Source organism: Bombina bombina, chromosome 6 (assembly GCF_027579735.1).
Source record: "Bombina bombina isolate aBomBom1 chromosome 6, aBomBom1.pri, whole genome shotgun sequence".
NCBI lineage: Eukaryota > Metazoa > Chordata > Amphibia > Anura > Bombinatoridae > Bombina > Bombina bombina.
Genome location: NC_069504.1, coordinates 1124874724 through 1124896087, shown reverse-complemented (window position 1 = coordinate 1124896087; position 21364 = coordinate 1124874724). Strand labels below are relative to the sequence as shown.

Below are 21364 nucleotides of genomic sequence, written 5' to 3'. Positions count from 1 at the left end.
CTTGACGCCTGTATCAGGATATCGTCCAGGTAAGGAGCCACCGCTATGCCTCACAGTCTTAGGACCGCCAGAAGTGAGCCCAGAACCTTTGTAAAAATTATTGGGGCTGTAGCCAACCCGAATGGAAGAGCTACAAATTGGTAATGCCTGTCTAGAAAGGCAAACCTCAGGAACTGATGATGATTCTTGTGAATCGGAATGTGAAGGTAGGCATCCTTTAAGTCCACTGTGGTCATGTACTGACCCTCTTGGATCATGGGTAAAATGGTTTGAATAGTTTCCATCTTGAATGACGGAACTCTGAGGAATTTGTTTAGGATCTTTAAATCCAAAATTGGTCTGAAGGTTCCCTCTTTTTTGGGAACCACAAACAGATTTGAATAAAACCCCTGTCCTTGTTCCGTACGCGGAACTGGATGGATCACTCCCATTACAAGGAGATCTTGTACGCAGCTTAGGAATGCCTCTTTCTTTATCTGGTTTGCAGATAATCTTGAAAGGTGAAATCTCCCTTGTGGAGGAGAAGCTTTGAAGTCCAGAAGATATCCCTGAGATATGGTCTCCAATGCCCAGGGATCCTGAACATCTCTTGCCCACGCCTGGGCGAAGAGAGTCTGCCCCCTACTAGATCCATTGTCGGATAGGGGGCCGCTCCTTCATGCTGCCTTAGAGGCAGCAGCAGGCTTTCTGGCCTGCTTGCCCTTGTTCCAGGACTGGTTAGGTTTCCAGGCCTGCTTGGATTGAGCAAAAGTTCCCTCTTGTTTTGAAGCAGAGAAAGTTGATGCTGCACCTGCCTTGAAATTTCGAAAGGCACGAAAATTAAACTGTTTGGCCTTTGATTTGGCCCTGTCCTGAGGAAGGGTATGACCCTTACCTCCAGTAATGTCAGCAATAATTTCTTTCAAACCAGGCCCGAATAAGGTCTGCCCCTTGAAAGGAATGTTGAGTAATTTAGACTTTGAAGTCACATCAGCTGACCAGGATTTGAGCCATAGCGCCCTGGATGGCGAATCCGGAATTCTTAGCCGTTAGTTTAGTCAAATGAACAATGGCATCAGAAACAAATGAGTTAGCTAGCTTAAGAGTTCTAAGCTTGTCAACAATTTCAGTCAATGGAGCTGTATGGATGGCCTCTTCCAGGGCCTCAAACCAGAATGCCGCCGCAGCAGTGACAGGCGCAATGCATGCAAGGGGCTGTAAAATAAAACCTTGTTGAATAAACATTTTCTTAAGGTAACCCTCTAATTTTTTTATCCATTGGATCTGAAAAAGCACAACTGTCCTCAACCGGGATAGTGGTACGCTTTGCTAAAGTAGAAACTGCTCCCTCCACCTTAGGGACAGTCTGCCATAAGTCCCGTGTAGTAGCATCTATTGGAAACATTTTTCTAAATATAGGTGGTGGGGAAAAGGGTACACCGGGCCTATCCCACTCCTTACTAATAATTACTGTAAGCCTTTTAGGTATTGGAAAAACATCAGTACTCACCGGCACTGCATAGTATTTATCCAGCCTACACAATTTCTCTGGCACTGCAATTGTGTCACAGTCATTCAGAGCAGCTAATACCTCCCCAAGCAATACACAGAGGTTCTCAAGCTTAAATTTAAAATTAGAAATCTCTGAATCAGGTCTCCCCGATTCAGAGACGTCACCCACAGACTGAAGCTCTCCGTCCTCAGGTTCTGCATATTGTGACGCAGTATCAGACATGGCTCTTACAGCATCTACGCGCTCTGTATCTCGTCTAACCCCAGAGCCATCGCGCTTGCCTCTCAATTCAGGCAATCTGGATAATACCTCTGACAGGGTATTATTAATGATTGCAGCCATGTCCTGCAAAGTAATCGCTATGGGCGTCCCTGATGTACTTGGCGCCATATTAGCGTGCGTCCCTTGAGCGGGAGGCGAAGGGTCCGACACGTGGGGAGAGTTAGTCGGCATAACTTCCCCCTCGACAGACCCCTCTGGTGACAATTCTTTTATAGATAAAGACTGATCTTTACTGTTTAAGGTGAAATCAATACATTTAGTACACATTCTCCTATGGGGCTACACCATGGCTTTTAAACATAATGAACAAGTATCCTCTGTTTCAGACATGTTTGTACAGACTAGCAATGAGACTAGCAAGCTTGGAAAACACTTTAAAGCAAGTTAACAAGCAATATAAAAAAACGTTACTGTGCCTTTAAGAGAAACAAATTTTGACAAAATTTGAAATAACAGTGAAAAAAGGCAGTTACACTAACAAAATTTTTACAGTGTATGTAACAAGTCAGCAGAGCATTGCACCCACTTGCAAATGGATGATTAACCCCTTAATAACAAAAACAGAATAATAAATGACAAAAACGTTTTTTAAACACAGTCACAACAACTGCCACAGTCTACTGTGATTGTTACCCTCCTCAAACACGACTTTGAAGCCTTTTGAGCCCTTCAGAGATATCCTGGATCATGCAGGAAGAAGCTGAATGTCTCTGTCAGTATTTTTAGCTGCACAGAAAAGCACTAAAATAGGCCCTTCCCACTCATATTGCAACAGTGGAAAGCCTCAGGAACTGTTTCTAGGCAAAAATCAAACCAGCCATGTGGAAAAAAACTAGGCCCCAATAAGTTTTGTCACCAAACATATATAAAAACGATTAAACATGCCAGCAAACGTTTTATATTACACTTTTATAAGAGTATGTATCTCTATTAATAAGCCTGATACCAGTCGCTATCACTGCATTTAAGGCTTTACTTACATTAATCCGGTATCAGCAGCATTTTCTAGCAAATTCCATCCCTAGAAAAATATTAACTGCACATACCTTATTGCAGGAAAACCTGCACACCCTTCCCTCTCTGAAGTTACCTCACTCCTCAGAATATGTAAGAACAGCAATGGATCTTAGTTACTTCTGCTAAGATCATAGAAATCACAGGCAGATTCTTCTTCTAATGCTGCCTGAGATGAAACAGTACACTCCGGTACCATTTAAAAATAACAAACTTTTGATTGAAGTTAAAAAAACTAACTATAATACACCACTCTCCTCTTACTACGTCCATCTTTGTTGAGAGTTGCAAGAGAATGACTGGATATGGCAGTGAGGGGAGGAGCTATATAGCAGCTCTGCTGTGGGTGATCCTCTTGCAACTTCCTGTTGGGAAGGAGAATATCCCTCAAGTAATGGATGATCCGTGGACTGGATACACTTAACAAGAGAAAAGGAGTTTTTTTCTTCTAGATTCAGGTTCTGGTACAGCAGGTCCATCTATCCTAGTTACCAGGCTGGACCTGTTTAGGTTTACCTTGGATGTGCTTGTTGCTGGAAAATATGCATCTAGGGGTCCTAGATAACAGAAATAGTTTTTCCTTTCTGGACAATTGTCTGGTCAGAGAAGACTAGGGGCCTTTGGAGTCTTTGTCCCAGTATTTTTTCTCTCTGTGAGACATTTTTTCCTCTGTTGGGCATACCCTAATAGGGGGAGTGGTTTCCCCATCCTACTTGGGTTCTATGATATGGATGCAGAGCTTATCAGTTCTTTTCTTGCTAGAGAATGTAAGGTTCTCCCTTCCTTTGGTTCTTAGGAATCTTAATTTTCAGTAAACCTAGTTCTGATCCTTCTTGGGATCTGGGGTTTCAGGTATCCTACTTCCAGAATTTAGGTAGTTACTGTGTCTCAGCCTTTTTGGGTTTCTTACCTTCGGCTGCTAGAGAGAGACTTTTAGGGATTTCTCGTGTCCTTTTTCATTCTCCGATTTGGATCGAGACCTGAGTTGCTGGTGTCGACACCAGGGTGCATCTGGAAGCTGTTTTGTTCTAGGGTACCCTGCTTAGCAAGCTGGAGGCTTAGTGTTGAATCCTGCTGCGGCAGCTTTCTGTCAATCCGGAGTTCTTGCAAACTTTCCATTTGGGTTATGTTCTCCAGCCCCCTTCTGGTCTTTGTGACATGGGGTGGTGAGTGGTAGAAACTGCAGAGGCCGTGAGTTTGTCATGATGTTGGTGTTTCGGCCTTAAAATATCTTACATGGAATACCGGTGGGGGAAATAAATTCCCAGTGTTCCGTTCCTATCTCCTTGTTCTGAAAGATTTTTCTTGTAGTCTCTTGACTGTGTGGCATTAAAGAGAAGGCATCTGACTTTGGATAAGGAGATTGCAAATTCAAGTCCACTTGTGCCCTAAACTTGATATCCCTTAACAGTTTGGACCTGTCCGTAAAGAGAGAGTGTACTAGGGAGGTCCGCATGTTGGGAGTTTCCTTATGATTATTCCTTTAGTTCCTCAGCAAGCATTTTGCTTTGAGGATTTGGTCTTTGGGGTTCGCTCCAGTTGTGAGCTATAAGTGGAGGAGACCCTATTTTGAAGAAGGAGAGTTCCTCCTGCTTTTCGGGGAACGTCTCGTGTTTGGTGACATTACCACCGACCTGTTCTATGAGCGTGCTCTTCAGCAGGACTAAGTGGCCTAAGGGATGGCTACCCTGCCTATCAAGCTGAGTCTTGGAGTTTGTCTCCTGCTGGAGCAGTCTTCTTAAGACTTTTAAGGAGCAGGTTAACTCCTCCGCTTCTGTTGCAGAAGGTGGGTTTGCACCCAGGTCGGAGCTTTGGGTTTTTTAGCCTGCATTTGTTGGAATCTAGCTTTCCTTAGAAGGTTAATTTAACCTTATTCTCTTCGGCCATATCGCTCTTTGCGGTGGAGGGTCGATCTTAGCAGGAGCAGACATCAGTGATATGGTTTGCTTAGTTTAATTTTAGACTTAGGTCTCAGTTTCGGGGCTTTGACTCTACAGACCTTGTTCAGGAATCTGCGGGTGCAGGATCTTTGTGTTCTTCACATCCTAGATTCTCTGAGGCTAAATGCATGAAATTGTTAGCTTAGTCTTAGCCAGGAGACGGGTTGTTTCGGCTTAGTTCATAGGCCGGGGTATAGTCGCTTCTATCATAAGGATCCTACTTCTTACGGTATGTAGAGCGGGGACTCTCCTGGCATATCCTTTCTTTTTCCAGGAAGTTCTGGGGAACAAGCTCTCTGTAGCTCCCTTAGGGGATAGTTCGGCCCTCTCTAGTTTTCTGCTCGAGAGGCTCACGAGCTTCCAGAGGTCAGTTTTATTCAGGTTTTGATTAGTTCAGGCCTGTGTTTTGTTTCAGTACTCCTTTCTGTGGTTTACTTCTTGTTTAAAGAGTTGTGCAGATGGCTCGGTTTGGGCTTATGCATGGAGTGTTGTTGAATCTTTCTGTTTGAAAGATTTTCTTTTTTATGTTGTTTATGGATTCAGCGCACAGAATTTCTGATCTGGCTGTCTTGCAGGGTTGGGATCCTTTCCTAGTTTTCAGTCGGCTAGGACTGTTCTTTAGATTAGTTTTATTCCTATGGTTGTCTCATATCACATCTATCAAGAGAATGTGGTTCCTTCCGTGTGCCCTACTCCTTCGAAGGAGGGGTTCTTTCATCTTGGATGTGGTTTGGGTCTTAAAGTTCTATCTTCAGGCTACTAGGGATTTTTGGTCAAACTTAATTTTTGTCATTGGTGGAGGAGCTTGTTCACTTAGCTTACAGATTCAGCGCGACGCAAGCCTCCTCAGAGGCTTAAGGCTCATTCATCTAGAGGTGTGTCTCCCTCTTGGTGTTTGAGAAAGAGGCATTTAGCAATCCGAATTGTAGGGATTCTGCCTGGTCTTCCTTACATATTTTTTCTTTTAAATTTTTACATAATTGAGATTTTCGGCTGAAGCTGTTTTTGGGAGCAGGGTTTTGCAGGCTGTGGTGCCCTCAGAATAGGGTCCATCTATCTTTTTTTCCCTCCCGTTCCATTCAGTGTCCTCTAGAGCTTGGGTATATGTTTACCACAAGTAAGGAATGAAGCCGTGGACTCTCACCATATTAATATGGAAAACATAAATTATGCTTACCTGATCATTTCCTTTCCATCTGTATGAGGAGAGTTCACGGCTCCCGTCCATTTTTCTCCATTGGGCGGACTAAGATTATTTTGTTCTTCTGGCACCATTTATACCCTGATATTTCTCCTACTATTCCTTGTTCCCTCGGCAGAATGACTGGGGGATGAGGGGAGTGGGGAAGGTATTTAAGCCTTTGGCTGGGGTGTCTTTGCCTCCTCCTGGTGGCCAGGTTCTGTATTTCCCACAATTAAGGAATGAAGCCATGGACTCTCCTCATACAGATGGAAAGGAAATTATTAGGTAAGCATAATTTATGTTTTCTTCCCCTAATGGCGGTAACATTCTAATAACAACATATACAAAAACACCATAAAATAGCCAGCTAGGTTGTAACCTTTAACAATACAGATAGGAAACCCTTTATCCTTACTGCTTGGTACCAGAAAAGGTTTGGATTTTAGAACATTTATTTTTAGCCCAATATAGGCAATAATATATAATGAGTTCATTAAGCCTTAATCTTAGTGGATATTCCACAAAGTGAGCAGATTGTAACCGAGACTTCATCCAAAGTAGAAGGTATTATTTGTTCTCAGCTGTAGTTTACCAGTAGCCTATGAGTAGTACAAGGATACAAAAGTACATTACAAACTGAATGGGTGTGACAGACCCATTTATTTGGTTTGCCTAATTGATGGTCACTTTGCGAAACCTACTTTTGCAATTTATCAAGGCTTAATTCACCCTTCATTGATTTATTTCTATATCAAGTTTAAGGTCTATTTAAATGTACAATGGCAACTAGTAATAGTGAATACCAGGTTTTAAATAGTGTTAAAATGAGAAAGTGGTATTTCAGATTGCGTGCCAGCACAAAGCATAGCCAACCACTTTACTATTAAGGGCGTTACATATTTATCTGGCGTGGTCAAATGGCAAACAACTTATAATACCAGACTGAGCAATACTGTTTGTGTGAGCCTGAGAACAAAATAATGTGCCCATTGCATTCAATATCACTTGACTTTTAATATGTTACTAAATCTGTAGAAGCAAATCTTCATCTGACCGGCTTCCATGTTCTCTAAATGACCTGAAAATCGATATCCCACCATGAAAATCAGAGTCACTGGACGGGACTATTCAGGATGGGCTATTTAAAGGAATAGTTTAATCAAAATTAAACTTTCATGATTCAAATAGAGCAGCAATTGTAAGCAACTTTCTAATTTCCTCAAATTATCAATTTTTCTTTGTTGTCTTGGTATCTTTATTTGAAAAAACAAGATTGTAAGTGTAGGAGCGGGACCATTTTTGGTTCATCGTCTGGGTAGCACTTTCTGAACGGTGTCTTAATGTAGCCACCAATCGGGAAGTGCTACCCAGGTTCTGAACCAAAAATGGGCCGGATTTCAAAATATTTATATAAATATGTGAATATTTATTCAAATAAAGATACCAAGAGATCAAAGAAAAATACATATCCCTACAAATTATGCACATAAGTACACACATATACAGAATACATACCCCTACAAATAAGCAGCTATTATGCACATAAGTACACACACATACAGAATACATTTCCCTACAAATAAGCAGCTATTATGCACATAAGTACACACACATACAGAATACATTTCCCTACAAATAAGCAGCTATTATGCACATAAGTGCATACACATACAGAATACATACCCCTACAAATATGCAGCTATTATGTACATAAGTACACACATATACAGAATACATATCCCTACAAATAAGCAGCTATTATGCACATAAGTACACACACATACAGAATACATATCCCTACAAATAAGCAGCTATTATGCACATAAGTACATACACATACAGAATACATACTCCTACAAATATGCAGCTATTATGTACATAAGTACACACACATACAGAATACATATCCCTACAAATAAGCAGCTATTATGCACATAAGTGCACACACACACATACATTACAGAATACATATCCCTACAAATAAGCAGTTATTATGCACATAAGTACACACACATACAGAATACATATCCCTACAAATAAGCAGCCATTATGCACATAAGTACATACACATACAAAATACATATCCCTACAAATAAGCAGCCATTATGCACATAAGTACATACACATACAAAATACATATCCCTACAAAAAAGCAACTATTATTCACATAAGTACACACACATACAGAATACATATCCCTACAAATATGCAGCTATTATGCACATAAGTACACACACATACAGAATACATACCCCTACAAATAAGCAGCTATTATGCACATAAGTACACACAGATACAGAATACATATCCCTACAAATATGCAGCAATTATTCACATAAATACACATATAGAATAAGAATACATATCCCTAAAAATATGCAGCTATTATGCATATATGTACATACACATAAAAAATACATATCCCTACAAATATGCAGCTATTATGCACATAAATACACATATAGAATAAGAATACATATCCCTACAAATATGCAGCTATTATGCACATAAATACACAAATAGAATAAGAATACATATCCCTACAAATATGCAGCTATTATGCACATAAGTACACACACAATACATATCCCTACAAATATGAAGCTATTATGCACATAAGTACACACACATACAGAATACATATCCCTACAAATATGCAGCTATTATTCACATAAATACACGTATAGAATAAGAATACATATCCCTAAAAATATGCAGCTATAATGCATATATGTACATACACATACAAAATACATATCCCTACAAATATGCAGCTATTATGCACATAAGTACATACACATACAAAATACATATCCCTACAAATAAGCAACTATTATGTACATAAGTACATACACAATACATATCCCTACAAATATGAAGCTATTATGCACATAAGTACACACACATACAGAATACATATCCCTACAAATATGCAGCTATTATTCACATAAATACACATATAGAATAAGAATACATATCCCTAAAAATATGCAGCTATTATGCATATATGTACATACACATACAAAATACATATCCCTACAAATATGCAGCTATTATTCAAATAAATACACATATAGAATAAGAATACATATCCCTAAAAATATGCAGCTATTATGCACATATGTACATACACATACAGAATACATATCCCTACAAATATGCAGCTATTATGCACATAAGTACATACACATACAAAATACATATCCCTACAAATATGCAGCTATTATGCACACAAGTACATACACATACAAAATACATATACCTACAAATAAGCAACTATTATGCACATAAGTACATACACATACAGAATACATATCCCTACAAATATGCAGCTATTATGCACATAAGTACATACACATACAAAAATACATATCCCTACAAATATGCAGCTATTATGCACATAAGTACATACACATACAAAATACATATCCCTACAAATATGCAGCTATTATGCACATAAGTACATACACATACAGAATACATATCCCTACAAATATGCAGCTATTATGCACATAAGTACATACACAATACATATCCCTACAAATATGCAACTATTATGCACATAAGTACATACACATACAAAATACATATCCCTACAAATATGCAGCTATTATGCACATAAGTACATACACAATACATATCCCTACAAATATGCAGCTATTATGCACATAAGTACATACACATACAAAATACATATCCCTACAAATATGCAGCTATTATGCACATAAGTACATACACATACAGAATACATATCCCTACAAATATGCAGCTATTATGCACATAAGTACATACACAATACATATCCCTACAAATATGCAACTATTATGCACATAAGTACATACACACAGAATACATATCCCTACAAATATGCAGCTATTATGCACATAAGTACATACACACACACATACAGAATACATATCCCTACAAATAAGCAGCTATTATGCACATAAGTACATACACATACAAAATACATATCCCTACAAATATGCAGCTATTATGCACATAAGTACATACACATACAGAATACATATCCCTACAAATATGCAGCAATTATGCATATAAGTACATACAGAATAAATATCCCTACAAATATGCAGCTAGTATGCACATAAGTACATACATATACAAAATACATATCCCTACAAATAAGCAACTATTATGCACATAAGTACATACACATACAGAATACATATCCCTACAAATATGCAGCTATTATGCACATAAGTACATACACATACAGAATACATATCCCTACAAATATGCAGCTATTATGCACATAAGTACATACACATACAAAATACATATCCTTACAAATATGCAGCAATTATGCATATAAGTACATACAGAATAAATATCCCTACAAATATGCAGCTAGTATGCACATATGTACATACACATACAGAATAAATATCCCTACAAATATGCAGCTAGTATGCACATATGTACATACACATACATGTGCTACCCAATGCACAGACATGAACCTTATCTACAATTGTACTGTTGAGTAAAAAGGTAAAAAAAAAGTGAGTGATACTGAAAGTTAATTTATGATGAAGTAAATCATATAAAAAAAACAATTAAATGCATAAACAATGATCATGTTATGTCAAGTAGTACAGCTCACCTCAAGCTTTAGGATACGATCGTACTCGCTAGTTCCCTGCTGGTCATCAATCTCAATAGCGCGTTTCATCACTGCTGTCATTTCACTGATCTTTTCAACATGCGTCTGCAAATCCTAACAGATATAATGAAAGACACAAAAGTAAATTGTATTTTATAAAACATGAATTAAAGGGATATAAAGAGTTTGCATTGTAAACTGTTAAAAAAGCATGTGTAGGCTGTTTAGCCCCAGAATACTTCTGATTCCTGTGTCTGTCTGAATATACAAAATATGATCTAACTTATCTATATGAAAAATAAAAATGGACAAACAGATATTATGTATTCCAGATTCTGCAAATAAAACGCTATTTTTTTTTCCATATGTGCTACTGAATTTTTTTTTCTAGGATAACATTTTAGAGAATGGAAAAGAACCTTTGTTGAAGCTTTAATCAAAATAACCTTTTATCTTGACTCAGATCTTTCTTTCACGCCTCCTATTAAAGTCTTTAGCTAATTTCTACCATTCCACCTTAAAAGCATCTCTAAAATACACCACTACCTCACACAAGACACAACCAAGACTTTAAAGTGATTGTAAAGTTTATTGAATAAGTGCCTGTATCTAAAAATACTCTTAAAAACCGGGGCACTTTCATTCATTAAACTTTACAATGAAGATTATTTTTTAAAATAGCTTTCTTTATGGAAAACAGACCGGCGATCATCCACCCGCTTCTCCTGCTGTAGTTAGCACAGCAATGATGAATCCAGCTTCCCCCAATCGTGTAGCCTCACGATCTGGATGCCAAAGGGGGAACGCAATGATTGGAGAAAGCCGGATTCATCATTGCTGTACTAACTACAGCAGGAGAAGCGAGTGGAGGATCGCTGGTCTGTTTTCCGTAAAGAAAAAGGTAAGTATTAAAAAAAATAAGCACCATTGTAAAGTTTAGTGAATGAAAGTGCCCCGGTTTTTAGGAGTATTTTCAGATACAGGGCAGCAGGCACTTATTCATTAAACTTTACAGTCAATTTAATTCACTCTCTCATCATCTCCCGTCTTGACTATTGCAACTACATCCTCTCTGGTTTTAATCAATTTAAATTTTTCTTACACGTTGCTCCTCTCTGCCAATCCCTTCACTGGCTTTCTCTAGCCTCCAGGATAAATCACCTTCTCAATTACAGGACTTCTGCAGAATGGTCCCTATGTTGTGGAACTCTCTACCTCGCTCCACAAGACTCTCCCCTAGTTTTCAAAGTTTCAAGCGTTCCTTAAAAACTCTACTGTTCGGGGGCGGAGCCAACAGCCGAGGTGATCAGACATGTGTCTTCTGAGCTCCTAGGCCATACCTAGCTAAAGTAACTAAATATAGAAATAAAATGAGCTAAATTCATATCAAATTATCTATCAGACGATCTATAAGGGAAAGACACTCTACCTAACTCAATTTGGGATGCTAACCCCGTGTTTAGCTCCCTCACTATAGAGAGCTGCTATACCGCGTGAGGCTGGATACTTGGGCCTACCACTGCTGATACCGGTCAATTGGTCTGAGCCTGAAACTGCTCTCAACATGGAAGAGTCCCTGGAACTACTCTACACCTTATTACAAGGTCTGGACCAGCAGATAACAAGCTGCTACACTGATCTCGCAGACACGCTGATCACAGCAATGAGGAGTATACCCAGAAGCCTGCCCGGAGACACGCTTCAAGAGCCCCCCTTGGCAGCCCCTTTGACTGCACGACGCCAATTACCACTGCAATATAATGGCGCCGAGGATCTAGCTTGCTACTCACGGGGCCGATTCAGTATGGGGTCAGCTGATTGTCCAACACTCGCGGTTAATACCGCAGAAGCACCGGAACGGATATCTCAGAAGGAGGTGCTGGGGCAGCCATTAGACATGTCGGCTTGTGTTAACAGGAAGGTGCCTGGCTACCGCGATGGAGATCTACTGCCTACTATTCTGCTGACACAGGATTACATCTGGGAGCCTGATGCTTCCTCCTTGTTGGGGCCTCCCGACACAGATAAGGTGAAAGATTTTAACCGCGCTCCAGTGGATGGTGAGACCTCACATTCAAAACTCACAAACACTACTATCCATAGTCATGGCGTCAGATACATGATTCATTTATGCCTGAGAGGGGACTACTCTTTGCCACTGATTTTTGCCCTAATCTGTTTAGACGACACAACAGGTATTTTCCTGCTGAACAGACAGGGGATCGGATGAACTTTCCCTAACATGGACACTTCTAGCCCTTTGCGGCACTACACAGAAGATTGCTTGCTCTATGTCCCTATACCTAACTTTGAAGATGTGTTAGGATTGCCTTACATGGCTGCATCAACTGTGACAAATTACTCTATTCCAGCGTAAATATGTAGTTTGTATTGACCTTTTCTATAGCTCTCAATTTACCAATGATAACTATTTAGTTTTATGTTTAAATGAGGGTCAGACTACCTTTTTTAGCTCATCCTGCTTAATCTAAGGTTATCTAAGTCTGTGTTTTTGTTTGCTCCAGTTTTGTTTTTATAAAGTGTCAGATGCCATATGTTTATATTACATGTACACTGCATATTTTTGGAATTATTACAACTTTGAGTCCCCCTCCTTAAGAGCTTCATTTAGGGACTGTTGATATGTGGATAAGCTGGGTCTAGTACTAATGTTAGCTTCTACATGCTATTTTATTTCCTATTTTATTTTTATTGCCATTCTGTTTAAACTGTCACAATTTATAAGGTTAAGATACGACTTGGTGGTGGATATAGAGCTGTATGTAGTGAGCCTTGATGCTTGCATTTCTATTTTCCTACTGCAAATGTCATTAACTGTCCTTTTTATATATGTGCTAGCAGTAATCCTTGCTATAGCCATAGCTGTAGCCAAGGTTCTCTATATTTAATGGGCCCCATATGTCCCTGATAGAGCCCTGTACAGATGTTAATCCCTCCCAGAAGGTTTGCATCATATTCAGTAAACTAATCTGTACCCCACCCTAAGAATATGGATATCTAGCTAGTTTAATGCGCAGTAACACTATAGATCTAAAGAGCTCTAAAGATATTCACTACTTTAATGAGGCATAGCACACCCAACTTTCTTACGTTGAAAGACATTCCCAATATCAACTAATTCTAGTTAAACAGCCCCTCCTTACCTCTACTTATCAACACTACTAAGTGACTAAAGAAATTAGAATGTTAATTGTAACTTATGGGTTGTTTATATCTTAATTTCTTAATGTTACTCTTTATTAGAGGTCTTTACTCTCCTAATGTATACTGCTCATATATTTCTGTCTCATGCATAGCTGCACTATTATAAGCTTGGGATGTCAATATAGATATGGAAGATTTCTCCATTTTGTGACATATATTTAGGTCTATCTGCTGTGATGATATATGTTTGACAAGTTGGGTCTGCTATCCTTTATCAAGACTGAGAAACCTGATGCACCCAGATACTTTCAAAGTTAAAAAGTGACTTAAACCTAGAGTTAACAGATAAGCCTATTCTACCTAATCTACAGCTAATGATCTCTGACTTAAGCAATTGGAATATTGATTGTATCCTATAGGTTGTTTATATCTTAATTTCTTAATGTTACTTTTTATTAGAGGTCATTTACTCTCCTAATGTATACTGCTCATATATTTCTGTCTCATGCATAGCTGCACTATGATAAGCTTGGGGTGTCAATATAGATATGGAAGACTGTTCCATTTTGTGACATATATTTAGGTCTATCTGCTGTAATGCTCCCTATATACTCAGCATACTGAGATTTAAATGTTCTGTTTTTCTAAGTCCATCCAAATTTTGGTTATGTTCTATATATCTAAAGCCATAGAGTTCTGCTAAGTCGGTATGTAAAAGGATGCACAGTTTCCTTAAGGATTTACTGTCCCCACGCAAGAGCGTATGAGAAATGCTTGTTCTTATATGTCCCAGACATAACCGTTCACTATCTTTTCAAATGTTATGTTGAAAGTGTATTATGTATCATACTCCTTCTCAGCTAGCAGACACATTTGATCTGCAATGTTTGGATAAGTTTATATATTACCTGTTGCATTAATCGTTAGGCCAGTCCTGAACACCTATGTGAATTACTATCAGTGTGACATGCATGCATTTCTCTATTGTCTATTTTTGTAACGTTTGAGTCTCCCTAAAAGAATCAGCAGAGTAGCCTTTAGCCACTATTTAGCTACTTCGCCTAGCATTAAGATGTCACTTTACCCCACTACCTACTCTTAAATAGACTAATTTCCCAAGGCATATCTGATCTATCTTTTTAGTAATCCAGCTGCCAGGCCTACGGTCTCTACATTTGGGTACTCCTAAGCTCACTCCAGGTGCCCTATGCTACTTACATTTATAGTTGGCTTCGTCCTCCCACCCCCTTCTCCTATACATATAGCGGTGCTTACCCGCTGAATATCCCCTTCCCCTTATATATCTCAGCCCAAGAGTGGCTGATACTTTTTTGAACCCTCCACAGGCTGATATTTTGGTATTAGGTAATATTTTATTAGAATGTGGAGCTCATACGCTGATAATATAAAAAGAAGTTATATTTAATCTCGCCAAAGATATTGTCTATCTTCATAACCAGACCTGAAATGTATTTTTTCTTCCTGTATGTGCATATTGCTTTCTTAATAATGCCTTGGTATAGACAATGTACTATTTTTTGTTGTTGTAACCTTTGCCTTAGGGCGAGTCCTTGTTTAGATGATATATGTTTTAACTTCAATAAAAAAAATATTTGAAAAAAAAAAAAAACTCTACTGTTCAGGGATGCATATAATATACAAAAACCTTCTGGTACCTTTGTTCCTCACCTCCTTTCGTCATCCCCTTGAACCCCCTTAGCATGAAACCTAAACGGACAGCTGTTTTGTAGATCACCTGCATGAGATCTGATTTACAACAGTGCAACTCTTGGCTGGGCCCTCTACCTATTTGTTCTCTATTAATGCTACAATACCTATGTTTATAGCGCTGCCGAATCTGTTGGCGCTCTACAAATTACTACTACAAATTAATGTTTAGTGAGCATTTACTATAACAGAATAACAAGTTTGGTTTGACTACAGAACACCCTTTACCTGATCCTTAAAATTGTTACATTTTATTTCCAGCTGTCACATGATTAGATTTTCCAATATAACAAACTGATCCAAAGAACAAAAACATATTCTCAAGATGTATCAGATTATATTAAAGGGACATAAAATGCAAATAAATGCTCTGTGTTAGAGCATTTTATTATTCAGCTATTGTTCTAGGGCAGCAAAGCACTACTGGGAGGAGTACATTAAACAGTGCCTTAATGTAGCATGCTCTATTTAAACATGAAAGTTAAAGGGATATGAAACACAAAGATGTTCTTTTGTGTTTCAGACAGAATAAACCATTTAAAAAAAGCTTCTAATTTACTTCTATTGCTTGCTTTGTTTCCATGTTATTCTTTGTTGAAGAGATACCTAGCTAGTTGTCCAGAGCATTACATGACAGGAAATAGTGATGCCATCTAGTGCTCTTTACAAAATTGCTGCCATATAGTGCTCTAGACACGTGCACGCTCATGAGCTTATGTCCCTGCTTTTCAACAAAAGATTCAACAAAATTAGAGGCTTGTTTAAAACTGTATGTTCTGAATCATGAAAGAAAACTGCTGACTTTCATGTCCCTTTAAGCATACTTTTGTACCTTGGAATGCTGCTCCTTCAACTTCATAACGATTCCAGGATCCTCCTTCTTGCTGGTCATCAGCAGCCTGAACATCTGCTCTCTGTATTTGCTCATGATAAGCTCCAGCGCTGACTGATGCTCTTCAAGAGATGTCCGTAATTCTATAAAAGGTTTAAATCAATATATAATAGACCAGACAAGCAAGAGTGAAGCTGGATGAGGAACATTATGGGCTCCATTTCTACAGCCCTCACAAGAGAACCTACAGTCAGTATTTATCAAGCAGCGGTCATCAGACACAAGAGAACCTACAGTCAGTATTTCTCCAGCCCTCACAAGAGAACCGACAGTCAGTATTTCTCCAGCCCTCACAAGAGAACCTACAGTCAGTATTTCTCCAGCCCTCACAAGAGAACCTACAGTCAGTATTTCTCCAGCCCTCACAAGAGAACCTACAGTCAGTATTTCTCCAGCCCTCACAAGAGAACCTACAGTCAGTATTTATCAAGCAGTGGTCATCAGACACAAGAGAACCTACAGTCAGTATTTCTCCAGCCCTCACAAGAGAACCTGCAGTCAGTATTTCTCCAGCCCTCACAAGAGAACCTACAGTCAGTATTTCTCCAGCCCTCACAAGAGAACCTACAGTCAGTATTTCTTCAGCCCTCACAAGAGAACCTACAGTCAGTATTTCTCCAGCCCTCACAAGAGAACCTACAGTCAGTATTTCTCCAGCCCTCACAAGAGAACCTACAGTCAGTATTTCTCCAGCCCTCACAAGAGAACCTACAGTCAGTATTTCTCCAGCCCTCACAAGAGAACCTACAGTCAGTATTTCTCCAGCCCTCACAAGAGAACCTACAGTCAGTATTTCTCCAGCCCTCACAAGAGAACCTACAGTCAGCATTTCTCCAGCCCTCACAAGAGAACCTACAGTCAGCATTTCTCCAGCCCTCACAAGAGAACCTACAGTCAGCATTTCTCCAGCCCTCACAAGAGAACCTACAGTCAGTATTTATCAAGCAGCGGTCATCAGACACAAGAGAACCTACAGTCAGTATTTCTCCAGCCCTCACAAGAGAACCTACAGTCAGTATTTCTCCAGCCCTCACAAGAGAACCTACAGTCAGTATTTCTCCAGCCCTCACAAGAGAACCTATAGTCAGTATTTCTCCAGCCCTCACAAGAGAACCTACAGTCAGTATTTCTCCAGCCCTCACAAGAGAACCTACAGTCAGTATTTCTCCAGCCCTCACAAGAGAACCTACAGTCAGTATTTCTCCAGCCCTCACAAGAGAACCTACAGTCAGTATTTCTCCAGCCCTCACAAGAGAACCTACAGTCAGTATTTCTCCAGCCCTCACAAGAGAACCTACAGTCAGTATTTCTCCAGCCCTCACAAAAGAACCTACAGCCAGTATTTCTCCAGCCCTCACAAGAGAACCTACAGTCAGCATTTCTCCAGCCCTCACAAGAGAACCTACAGTCAGTATTTATCAAGCAGCGGTCATCAGACACAAGAGAATCTACAGTCAGTATTTCTCCAGCCCTCACAAGAGAACCTACAGTCAGTATTTCTCCAGCCCTCACAAGAGAACCTACAGTCAGTATTTCTCCAGCCCTCACAAGAGAACCTACAGTCAGTATTTCTCCAGCCCTCACAAGAGAACCTACAGTCAGTATTTCTCCAGCCCTCACAAGAGAACCTACAGTCAGTATTTCTCCAGCCCTCACAAGAGAACCTACAGTCAGTATTTCTCCAGCCCTCACAAGAGAACCTACAGTCAGTATTTCTCCAGCCCTCACAAGAGAACCTACAGTCAGTATTTCTCCAGCCCTCACAAGAGAACCTACAGTCAGTATTTCTCCAGCCCTCACGAGAACCTACAGTCAGTATTTCTCCAGCCCTCACAAGAGAACCTACAGTCAGTATTTCTCTAGCCCTCACAAGAGAACCTAGTCAGTATTTCTCCATCCCTCACAAGAGAACCTACAGTCAGTATTTATCAAGCAGCGGTCATCAGACACAAGAGAACCTACAGTCAGTATTTCTCCAGCCCTCACAAGAGAACCTACAGTCAGCATTTCTCCAGCCCTCACAAGAGAACCTATAGTCAGCATTTCTCCAGCCCTCACAAGAGAACCTACAGTCAACATTTCTCCAGCCCTCACAAGAGAACCTACAGTCAGCATTTCTCCAGCCCTCACAAGAGAACCTACAGTCAGCATTTCTCCAGCCCTCACAAGAGAACCTACAGTCAGTATTTATCAAGCAGCGGTCATCAGACACAAGAGAACCTGCAGTCAGTATTTCTCCAGCCCTCACAAGAGAACCTACAGTCAGCATTTCTCCAGCCCTCACAAGAGAACCTACAGTCAACATTTCTCCAGCCCTCACAAGAGAACCTACAGTCAGTATTTATCAAGCAGCGGTCATCAGACACAAGAGAACCTGCAGTCAGTATTTCTCCAGCCCTCACAAGAGAACCTACAGTCAGCATTTCTCCAGCCCTCACAAGAGAACCTACAGTCAGCATTTCTCCAGCCCTCACAAGAGAACCTACAGTCAGCATTTCTCCAGCCCTCACAAGAGAACCTACAGTCAGCATTTCTCCAGCCCTCACAAGAGAACCTACAGTCAGCATTTCTCCAGCCCTCACAAGAGAACCTACAGTCAGCATTTCTCCAGCCCTCACAAGAGAACCTACAGTCAGCATTTCTCCAGCCCTCACAAGAGAACCTACAGTCAGCATTTCTCCAGCCCTCACAAGAGAACCTACAGTCAGCATTTCTCCAGCCCTCACAAGAGAACCTACAGTCAGCATTTCTCCAGCCCTCACAAGAGAACCTACAGTCAGCATTTCTCCAGCCCTCACAAGAGAACCTACAGTCAGCATTTCTCCAGCCCTCACAAGAGAACCTACAGTCAGCATTTCTCCAGCCCTCACAAGAGAACCTACAGTCAGCATTTCTCCAGCCCTCACAAGAGAACCTACAGTCAGCATTTCTCCAGCCCTCACAAGAGAACCTACAGTCAGCATTTCTCCAGCCCTCACAAGAGAACCTACAGTCAGCATTTCTCCAGCCCTCACAAGAGAACCTACAGTCAGCATTTCTCCAGCCCTCACAAGAGAACCTACAGTCAGCATTTCTCCAGCCCTCACAAGAGAACCTACAGTCAGCATTTCTCCAGCCCTCACAAGAGAACCTACAGTCAGCATTTCTCCAGCCCTCACAAGAGAACCTACAGTCAGCATTTCTCCAGCCCTCACAAGAGAACCTACAGTCAGCATTTCTCCAGCCCTCACAAGAGAACCTACAGTCAGCATTTCTCCAGCCCTCACAAGAGAACCTACAGTCAGCATTTCTCCAGCCCTCACAAGAGAACCTACAGTCAGCATTTCTCCAGCCCTCACAAGAGAACCTACAGTCAGCATTTCTCCAGCCCTCACAAGAGAACCTACAGTCAGCATTTCTCCAGCCCTCACAAGAGAACCTACAGTCAGCATTTCTCCAGCCCTCACAAGAGAACCTACAGTCAGCATTTCTCCAGCCCTCACAAGAGAACCTACAGTCAGCATTTCTCCAGCCCTCACAAGAGAACCTACAGTCAGCATTTCTCCAGCCCTCACAAGAGAACCTACAGTCAGCATTTCTCCAGCCCTCACAAGAGAACCTACAGTCAGCATTTCTCCAGCCCTCACAAGAGAACCTACAGTCAGCATTTCTCCAGCCCTCACAAGAGAACCTACAGTCAGCATTTCTCCAGCCCTCACAAGAGAACCTACAGTCAGCATTTCTCCAGCCCTCACAAGAGAACCTACAGTCAGCATTTCTCCAGCCCTCACAAGAGAACCTACAGTCAGCATTTCTCCAGCCCTCACAAGAGAACCTACAGTCAGCATTTCTCCAGCCCTCACAAGAGAACCTACAGTCAGCATTTCTCCAGCCCTCACAAGAGAACCTACAGTCAGCATTTCTCCAGCCCTCACAAGAGAACCTACAGTCAGCATTTCTCCAGCCCTCACAAGAGAACCTAGTCAGTATTTCTCCAGCCCTCACAAGAGAACCTACAGTCAGTATTTATCAAGCAGCGGTCATCAGACACAAGAGAACCTACAGTCAGTATTTCTCCAGCCCTCACAAGAGAACCTACAGTCAGTATTTCTCCAGCCCTCACAAGAAAACCTACAGTCAGTATTTATCAAGCAGCGGTCATCAGACACAAGAGAACCTACAGTCAGTATTTCTCCAGCCCTCACAAGAGAACCTACAGTCAGTATTTCTCCAGCCCTCACAAGAGAACCTACAGTCAGTATTTCTCCAGCCCTCACAAGAGAACCTACAGTCAGTATTTCTCCAGCCCTCACAAGAGAACCTACAGTCAGTATTTCTCTAGCCCTCACAAGAGAACCTAGTCAGTATTTATCAAGCAGCGGTCATCAGACACAAGAGAACCTACAGTCAGTATTTCTCCAGCCCTCACAAGAGAACCTACAGTCAGCATTTCTCCAGCCCTCACAAGAGAACCTACAGTCAGCATTTCTCCAGCCCTCACAAGAGAACCTACAGTCAGCATTTCTCCAGCCCTCACAAGAGAACCTTCAGTCAGCATTTCTCCAGCCCTCACAAGAGAACCTACAGTCAGCATTTCTCCAGCCCTCACAAGAGAACCTACAGTCAGCATTTCTCCAGCCCTCACAAGAGAACCTACAGTCAGCATTTCTCCAGCCCTCACACGAGAACCTACAGTCAGCATTTCTCCAGCCCTCACAAGAGAACCTACAGTCAGCATTTCTCCAGCCCTCACAAGAGAACCTACAGTCAGCATTTCTCCAGCCCTCACAAGAGAACCTACAGTCAGCATTTCTCCAGCCCTCACAAGAGAACCTACAGTCAGCATTTCTCCAGCCCTCACAAGAGAACCTACAGTCAGCATTTCTCCAGCCCTCACAAGAGAACCTACAGTCAGCATTTCTCCAGCCCTCACAAGAGAACCTACAGTCAGCATTTCTCCAGCCCTCACAAGAGAACCTACAGTCAGCATTTCTCCAGCCCTCACAAGAGAACCTACAGTCAGCATTTCTCCAGCCCTCACAAGAGAACCTACAGTCAGCAT

General features: G+C 40.8%; 1 protein-coding gene across 1 annotated transcript in view; it reads right to left on the bottom strand.

Annotated features, from left to right (window-relative positions):
- Positions 1 to 21364, bottom strand: part of FGFR1OP2 (FGFR1 oncogene partner 2) — a 53376-nt gene that overhangs the window by 17976 nt on the left and 14036 nt on the right. The window contains exons 4-5 of the mRNA XM_053719093.1: positions 16264 to 16406; positions 10539 to 10652 (exon numbers count right to left, since the gene is read on the bottom strand). Of these exons, the coding sequence (XP_053575068.1) occupies positions 10539 to 10652; positions 16264 to 16406 (257 nt within the window). The remainder of the gene's footprint in view (positions 1 to 10538; positions 10653 to 16263; positions 16407 to 21364) is intronic.